At 45.7% G+C, this 8,725-nt stretch overlaps 3 protein-coding genes across 3 annotated transcripts; all 3 read left to right on the top strand.

Annotated features, from left to right (window-relative positions):
* Positions 1-397: 397 nt before the first annotated feature.
* PtA15_14A27 (uncharacterized protein) lies at positions 398-760 on the top strand (the record flags this gene model as incomplete). The annotated part of the gene is made up of 1 exon (XM_053162978.1): positions 398-760. The coding sequence occupies one exon, from the start codon at positions 398-400 to the stop codon at positions 758-760; it is 363 nt and encodes a 120-aa protein (XP_053026702.1).
* Positions 761-886: 126 nt separating this feature from the next.
* On the top strand, positions 887-1,528 carry PtA15_14A26 (uncharacterized protein; the record flags this gene model as incomplete). The annotated part of the gene is made up of 3 exons (XM_053162968.1): positions 887-1,085; positions 1,153-1,199; positions 1,292-1,528. 3 exons carry the CDS (start codon positions 887-889, stop codon positions 1,526-1,528), a joined length of 483 nt encoding a protein of 160 aa, XP_053026701.1.
* Positions 1,529-5,249: 3,721 nt separating this feature from the next.
* PtA15_14A25 (uncharacterized protein) lies at positions 5,250-6,226 on the top strand (the record flags this gene model as incomplete). The annotated part of the gene is made up of 3 exons (XM_053162957.1): positions 5,250-5,459; positions 5,863-5,943; positions 6,035-6,226. 3 exons carry the CDS (start codon positions 5,250-5,252, stop codon positions 6,224-6,226), a joined length of 483 nt encoding a protein of 160 aa, XP_053026700.1.
* Between the last annotated feature and the right edge of the window lie 2,499 nt (positions 6,227-8,725).

Below are 8,725 nucleotides of genomic sequence, written 5' to 3'. Positions count from 1 at the left end.
TTCCAACATGCGCAACTGCAACAGGGGGTTAAATTTGTTTTGGCTTGACACCGCCGGCTACCTGCAACTGCAGATAGGGGAGATGATCAAGGACAAGAAAGCATCAACAAGCGCAACTGCAACTGGGGACGACAATCTGTGGGGGAAGCACGAGTTTGCTCCCCCCTATTTATGTCAAACTCAAGGCTCCAGGAAAACCTGTTGCTTTCCAGAATACTCCACTGAAACCCTGCCACAATTGTTTTCGGAGGATGAGGACAACTTGTTCTGGCGATTTCCCACTACATGTAAGCTGTATGATCTACTGATGTCGAAACTTCTCCGCCCCTTTGTCATGGTACTGACGCCTCCCAATATTGCGATGGAAACATTGTCCTTTTGACTCGAGGAGTCCGACATGTCTCACACAATTTTCAATGCACCTTTGACTCCATGCAATCCAGGCCTCTATTTGTACTTCTCCAGCCCGGCCATCCAAAAACAGGCGCTCCTCATCCTTCGCGCTCTGTTCAGCTTACCCTGCCGGAGCTGGTTTGACATCTACAACAACTTGAACTACCAGCACAAGTTTGAGCTTGTGGGCCGCTTTCTCAATGCGCTCATGGTCGTACAGGAAGGCCGAACCCTTCTTGAGATTGTTGGGATCATCAACCTGACTTTGGACCAAGTGGGTGCCTGGGAAATCAAGAACAGGCTCTCCCAGCGCAAGTCGCTGGTCCATGCGCGTCTGCGCACGCGAAGAATGTTTGCCCGGGCTTGATCCCTTGGACAACTAACAGGCCGGGATGGAAAAAGAGGCCGTGGTGAAGTAGACCCACAGAGCTCATCAATTATCAAATAAATCATCTCCCTCGTTGCGGCCTGTGTGCCCAGCTCAATCCATTGCATGCCCGCCCTCCGCCAGCTCAACACAATCTCCAGGCTGCTCTTTGACGCCCCCATGAGCCCATCCTCCTCCTCAGCCAAAGCCCACTGCTCACGGGCCAACAACTACTTCCTTGCCCTGCCCTCCATCACTGTCGAGTCACATTGGCTGGCCCTCTTCCACCTGCCCATGTTCTACACCGGCTGGGTCAAGAATGTGGGTCCGTGGAGGAGGAGTCCTGGGGTGACAGTAAATGGAGCTTGAACCATGTGCCCATGTGTCTGCAGGCCCTGATTGCCAAGCTAGACGGAGGAGCAACAGCGTCCTGCATGTGGTCGGATGGAGGGGACGGGGGGGAGTCAAAGATCTTCCAAAATGTGTCAATCTCTTTTTTGGGGGCCACCGTTTGACATGTCCTCCTGCCAGACCTGCTGTCCTCGCGCGGGACGACCACCGGCGCTGGTGCCACAGCTGGAGGAGCTGTTACGGGGCGTGGTGGAGGGGCACTATGCGCTCAAGCAACTTGCCAAGAGCTCTGTGGAGAGTCTACTCCAGGCCAACCCAGCCGTTTGGCCCCTTGCCCTTCCCGATCCCCTGCTTCTCCTCGACAACGACCACTCACATGCCGCCGTCCTTGACGTCCGCGCCTGGCTCCTCCAGTGACTCGCGCTCATCCAAAACGCTCACACCTGGGTGAATCCCTTGTTGAACAACAAGGCCAACACCACTTTATCAAAATCAACCGACGACTTCAGGTAGAACATACAATCAATGTGATTGATATCATTGCTGCTCAGATCCAAATTGCCTCTGGCGCTGGATTGACCCCACTGGTCTTGATGAGGAGGCCGTCTCGAAAAGGGGACATGTGATTCAATGTCGAGTAACCACAGAAGACCTGGCCATGGGATTTGAGCCAGACACCGGGAGGATCAAAGTCTATTGTTCTGCAGGTGGTAACGCTGTTTGACTGGACAACTTCTCCGGATTCCCGTGGTCAGATCACACCTCCTTACAAAATTTTGCGCACAAAGGTCACATGTGAGAGTGCAAGGCGGAAGATGTTGAGTGCATTGGTTGAATTTAGAATTAGAGTAGTCAAGAGCAACATCCCCTTTCTCTTCTGAGTCTTCTGCCACAAGAACTTTTTCACCTCTCAAACTTGGAGGATTGCAAGTAGATCTTAGGTAACCAAAATATTCCAATCTATTTTATCCTTTTTCACATTAGCACTGATCATCTCTCTGCAGTTTATCAACAACACTCCAGTTCTATTCCACCTTATCAGCAGTCCAAATTTGGCACAGAGGGGTTGCGCTTGGTTCTAGCCAGCATCCCTCCAACAGAGTCTACAGTGAGCTAATACTAACTATTGCAACCATCAGCCACAAAGATTTGTTCTTGAACAATTTGGTCATGATTTTGTGCATGGTGCTGATTGTAGCAGAAGTCAAAAAGCAATCATTGTAGTGTTGAGAAAGTTTTCTATTTGCTGAGATTTCTGAACAACAGTTGAAAATCTCATCAAGTAACAAAGTCCTTCAGCCGTAAATTGTATAACATCACTCATTTCTTGTTTTTGTGGGCCTTTTTTATTAGGCTGCTGGAGACCAAGGTTTTTGATTCAAATAAAAGTACTAAAAACTTGGAGTGTGTTGTTGGGTGGAGTTGGCCTTCTTCTGCTTGGCTTAGAATGCAAATGGTGGGTTGAACTTGTACCCCCGCAGCGGCGTAGCCGCTTTAAACTCTAGTGTTTAATGAAGTCATGTTGGAAATTGGTCTGATATCATATTGATACCAACTGCAACTTGACTGTATAAATTACTTTAACTCTTCAAAAGCATATGTACAACCACACTGCAAGGAATTGTCAACTTCTTGGCAGAAACAATGGTTTCTCATATTACTACCATATTATATATTTTGATTAATCATGGGGTTATACCATGGGACCTTGCTCAGCGCTTGCATGCAATTCCAATCATTTAATAATTTTTTTAACCTTTTAAACTTTCTTCTGGAACCCTATCAGCAAGTTACACTCAATTTCCACTCAATTAAATTGTGGTCAATTCATGCTGAATTAATGATGAATCAATGCTGAATTGCGCTCAAGGCAAGTTTGAGATGGGTTAAATCTGGCTTGAGATTGAATTCCAAGGCTCTTGTGAGGATAAAAAAAAACTTTTCCATGAGGAGACCTTGTCAACTTGAATTCCCAAATGTCCAGGAGATATTCCTCAAATTCTTGTGAAAGAGTGAGATTCACCCTTCTGAGGTTTAGAAGATGCTCAAGATAAATCCTTGAAGCTTACAGAGAGTCATTTCATAAGAAATAAACCTGTAGATAAACTTGATATGTGAGCTTGGAAAAGAGAAACTCTTTGGAAAAATTCCTGATTTATCTATTGTTTAAAATGAATTTCAATCTGAACAAAAAGATTTGGTAGTAAATTTGAAAATGTTTGGATGTATTAAATATTCAACAGTGAATTTTTGGTGTGTTTTCTCTAAAATTAAATTCCTCTCTAACAGTTCTTTTAGACTGAATCTTCATTAATCTGTGCCAGTTTTCCAGTACGCATGCATTTCCCAGGTTGGGTCTGCTTGACATGATGAGTGGACAATCGTGGGTATCAATTTCAATCTCAACGTGTTATTCTTACTCAAATTTCTATGGCTCTCTGCCACTGGGCTAATTTTATATTTAATCATCATATTCTAGATTGACTCCCTTTGATTGTTTCAGGAATGATGTGGGGAGTAGTGTTTTGAAATATTTGCTATTAATTGAATGTGCATCATTTTCTATGCCAGTTGTCCCACCTGCAGATGCTATATTGGTTCTGCTTGACATGTAGTGTCAATGGCCCACAAGCAATCAGCTCTGCTAGAATTCCAAGAGCCTCAGCTGGAGTTTTCTTTGGCCGAAATCCAAACCTTGATAAATTCAACATGTGAAGGAGCTTACCCAAAACAAGAGCAAAGATTACAAGGTTTCTCAGGAGCTTGGTAGCAAGAAAAATTTTAAACAATACAAGCGGAAATCTTACCATCAGGCTTCAACTAGCAGACATTCTTTATTCCTCGAAGGAATTCAAGAAGAATAAAAGATCAGCTTGGTTAACAGGGTATTCCCATGATTTTTTTTTTGGTTGGAAGTTGGTTGTCTGATTCTTCAAGGTTAGCTGCTACATGAACAAATTGTAGCAAAAAATCACAAGGCTTAGATACAATTAGGCAACACTTATCAAGGATGAAAATATCCCACTTTCTTAAATCCACAAAATCCTAGACCTCTGGATCTAAGTTTTGGGGTGTTTTATTTAGAAAATTACACCAAAGAATAGCACACACAAGTTGAAAATCCCCAAAGGCCCAAAGGCCCTATGGATGACCCTCCAGCTGTGCCGCAGCAACGAGCAAAAGTGGGCTGGTTGTTAGAGTAGTCCAGGAAGGCCCTAATCAAGTGATCAGGGGGTTCCCAGGGAGGGGGTAGGACAAAACCAGAACCCCTGGGGGGAACAATTAACACCAGCCCCCCCTCTTTAAATATTCAAGCTCGGGCTGCTTGACCCATCCATAGGCAGTGAGTCGTGACTCTGATTCAAGCCGCATCTGGCGCCACGGCCACCGTATCCTCGCCCACACCACGCCACTGTATCCTTGCCAAAGCCACACCGTATCCTCGTCACTAACGTGAATGGTCTTGCGTTGCCAGATTCACTGAACTGTAAGCTCTTGACCCCTCTGGGCCTCTCTCTGTGCTTCGCTCAGCCTGCACGTGCGCATGGGTCTCACCTTGTTCCCCCCCTTTCACTACTAGCACGCCGGGGATGTTGATCAGGAGCCACAAACAAACCAGTTCCTCAGTTGAGGGTAGCGGCTCAGCGAGCAATTTTCAAGTATTGCTGCCTTGAAATCACTCTCCTCGGCGCTTGGTGCCTCCTTGGCTTTGGATATTATCTAACCCCTACAACGCGGTAAGCTCATGTTTGGCAAACAGGCTCCCTCCCCCGGCCAGATTGATATCTGGATGGGCTACATTTTCTTCGTCCTTGACACTACCAGTACACAAACAGTTACCTTACTTGTCTCCCTCCTCTTAGAGATCTTCAGCATCATCTTGATCAACTCGAGAGCATGGACATTGTATTGGAAGGCAATGCTGACATTTGAGGGGAATCAAGACTAAGTCCTACATGCTGTTACCCTCCACTTGTTGTTCACAATCCCAATGCTGATCCTGTTACCGCTGGAGGACAACGCACAAATTTCACACGGTGATTATGACTGTGTCCCATGTTTGGCTGTCCGGTGCTGCTGAAGATCAGCTTCTTTGAGCGCTATAGATGTGGTTCAGACCTTCAACAAGGACCACAACATGGTTTTTAACCCGCTCAAGCTCGCCATTGCCAACAGTCCTCGAAGACTGGCCCTGAACCGCTTCAACCTAATCATCAATAATGACAAGAACTTCCCCGCCGGCCCTGGTACACACAGATGGACCATCATGTCTAAGATGTCCTCCCGCATGGCCCCTCCACCCAAGTCAGGCCCTACCAAGAAAACAGTGCTATCTGATCTCCGCAAGGTTTCCGGAAAGTGTAATTGGCTATCCGATGATGTGTCGCAATATGCTGTAGAACCAGGTGAGTTCATCGTGTTTGACCTGTTCAACCTTTGGGCACCCCCCTAGCATGTACACATTGCTGATTCTTGGTGGTCTAACTTGCCAGTATACAACAGAAAAAAAACAGGCGTGAGGATTTAGCAAAATATTGAGCATTGAAAGACTTGGAAACCCAACGGTGTGTGTCTGCCATACCACATCTGCGCCCGGCCATCTGGCCAAGTACATGGACCTCCCCCAGACCGTGAATCTCATCCAGGTTGAGTGCGTCTGGATTGATGTAACCGGTGGCTTGCACTGCAGGGCAACCGTTTGTCATCCCTCCCCACCCCCCTCTTCTGATTTGATGATGCCGTGACTACAGACTATGGATCTGCCGGCGTCCGGCCAAGTGACCGTGGCCGACTGCAAGGAGTGTAACTTTGAAGGCTTGTCAACTGCCCAGGTACACCCAGCCGCAAACCCAAGCGCATCTCTCTCTGTCTCTTTTTTGCTCATTGATCAATCGCTGACCGACATCCCTCTGATGCAAACAGGCCTTGGGCACTGACTCGGACGGCTTCCTGCGTTCGGCCAATGTCTTCGAAGACCCGTTCCGTCAAGGCAAGAACGTGCTGGTCCTCGTCGAATGCTACAACTCGGACAGGAAGCCGTTGATTGGAAATTGTAATAAAATCACTGTTTGTCTAGAGTTGAAATTTTTTTATCCTTCTTTATGGGCAAAGTAATTTTTGTAGGAATACACAGTCAGACCCAGACCCGCAGCAACCGTCAAGGAAGCTCGCGCGCCTAGACCAAAACCCAGACCCAGCTGCGTTGAAAGGTAAGCAATAAGCCCCTTGAGCAGTCCAAACAAACAGACACCAAACCTAACCGCTAAAGTTGATTGTATTGCTCCGTCGACAAGCTACTACGATAAGCTGCATTGAGCATGTAAGTAGTAGTCACAACAAGATAGATAAAGAAGGAAAAAGAAAAGGAACAATCATTTGGGAGACTGACACCGAACCTATGCTCGCACAGCAGGCATCTAAGCAAGAACAGGAACACCCAATCTTCCCATCTTGTAATTAGCATCTGATAAAGAAATACATACTTTCAGTTGTCACAAATCTTTTAATTTTTCAGATTTTGAGTTTGAGCAGGATTGGTTGATTAACTGACCTCAATTTTTTTTGCTAAATGCTACACAAAACAGAAAATTCAAATAAGTCTACGTCAGCTCATGATGATGATGAACACATGCTTGGGATAATTTTCTTCCTATCTTTAAACCTTGAGTCCAATAGCAAGCTTTGATTGAGGCTGTTGACAAAGTTTGTGGGAGAAAGTTGTGAGAAAGTTGGTCAACTGATCAACATCAGGGAAGGTTTTTGGGCAAGAGTAAATCATTTTATGGCCAACTTGCCATTTCTGGAGGCAAGCCTCTTTGAAAGGTTGATACTACGTTTTACCAACAGAAATGCTTGAACAAAAGAATTCCTCCGCCTCCCAAACAGTCCTGCTCGGCCAACAACAAGCCCTCAGAGCTTGAAAACGGTACCCCATCAAGCCAGGCCAACCTAGCTGTCTTCTTGACCCTTCCAGTCTGTTTGTTGCAAGCCTGGCCAACCTAGCTGTCTTCTTGACCCTTCCAGTCTGTTTGTTGGCTGTTCCGCCACCACACAGGCATGTCTTTGAACCCGTCCCATCTGCAATTGTCCAAAACTCACCACGCGTCAAGACACCAAGAGGAGTCAGCCAAAAGCTCCTCATCCAAAATCATGTCTTGAACTATACTATCATCTCAAACTCTTACAAGAGACAAGTGGACTGTTCTAACTGAATAAAGCATTTCTGTAAGCTGATCAAGACATACCGCAAGAACCCGGCCGATGCAGGCAATAAAGATTCTGAGACTCTTAAATTTGCGTGAGGCAACAAGGCTGCTGGCAATAGGCAAGAGAACAAACACCCAGATCCACCGGCTGATGATTGAGTGCTGGCTGGGCAAGCTGATAGAGTATATGTGTGCACGCACTATGTGGCATGGGGCGAAAGATTTGATAATATCTGCATCCGCGCCTCCAGCCAGAAATTTGCTACTTGCAAAGCTGTGCCAAAGAACTATGCTGTCTGTGTCCCACGGCGCAACAGTCTGTGCAAAGTTGTCACGTTGAACCAATCACTTCTTAGGAATGACAACCAAACAAGACAGATTTAATGTGCATGTATAGAAATAAACTACTCTGTTCTTGTGCTTTTTGTTTATGACTTTTATTTTATTTTAGGAGATGAATTTTGGTGGGCTGGTATCATCCGCCAACCCACCAGGAGGAATTCTGGTGGGCTGGTAGCATCCAATAAACAGCCAAGAGGAATCCCAATGGTATCTTACACCAACCCGCCAAGACCAAGAAGAATATTGGCCAGTGGGTATACATTAAAACCTTACCAAGAGCAATCCCTCTTGGCAAGCTGGTATACATGCATGCACCAGCTTGGGAAGACAAATTGGTGGCTTACACTGCAAAAAAACCCCACACCCGCAGGTACCTGCCTCCTGTCCCCTACGCAGGTGTCTAGATTTTGAAAGTTTTGAGGTGGGTACCTGGGTATCAGCTGCCATCTTTAGATTAGAGAAGTCAACAAAATCAAATTTGAGATATGTTTTCCATTTGATTGGTTGGGATGGTATATGCTTTGGCTGAGAGATATCTTTATGGAGGTGTGGTGATGTAAGGTGAGTGTTTTGAGTCCAATGACAAGTGTGGTTGCAGGATTTGGGCCTTTTGGCAAGGATGGAAATACGGGGTGGGTGTCTTAGACCCTGCAGCGGCGTAGCCGCTTTGGCCTCTAGTGGTTAATGAAAACGTGACAAAAAACGCATGGAAACAAACAACCTGTGATTCATAGTCAAAAGCAACCTCCCAGAAGTGATCTAGTTCACCATTTTTGAGATTTTCAACGGTTGAATCAACATATAGCATGATGTGTCTCTGGAAAACTATAAGAAGAAGACTAATATTTACGCATCAAGTCATGATGTTCACTTGGATTTAAGGAAAGAATTTGTACAAGACTCAAAAATCTGGTTGTGATTGATTTATATGTTGGGTAGAAGAGGGAGTTGACATGCAAGTTGATTTCAAATTTCAATTTTTACTTCAAGTTTTTTGGGCGGAATGGGGTCTTTGAATGGTGCTGATGTTTAAAGAGAGTATCTTTTTTATCTGGCTGGTAGTGGC

Source organism: Puccinia triticina, chromosome 14A, assembly GCF_026914185.1.
Source record: "Puccinia triticina chromosome 14A, complete sequence".
Lineage (NCBI taxonomy): Eukaryota > Fungi > Basidiomycota > Pucciniomycetes > Pucciniales > Pucciniaceae > Puccinia > Puccinia triticina.
Note: the sequence above shows the minus strand (reverse complement) of the source record. Positions and strands in the feature narration are given on the sequence as shown.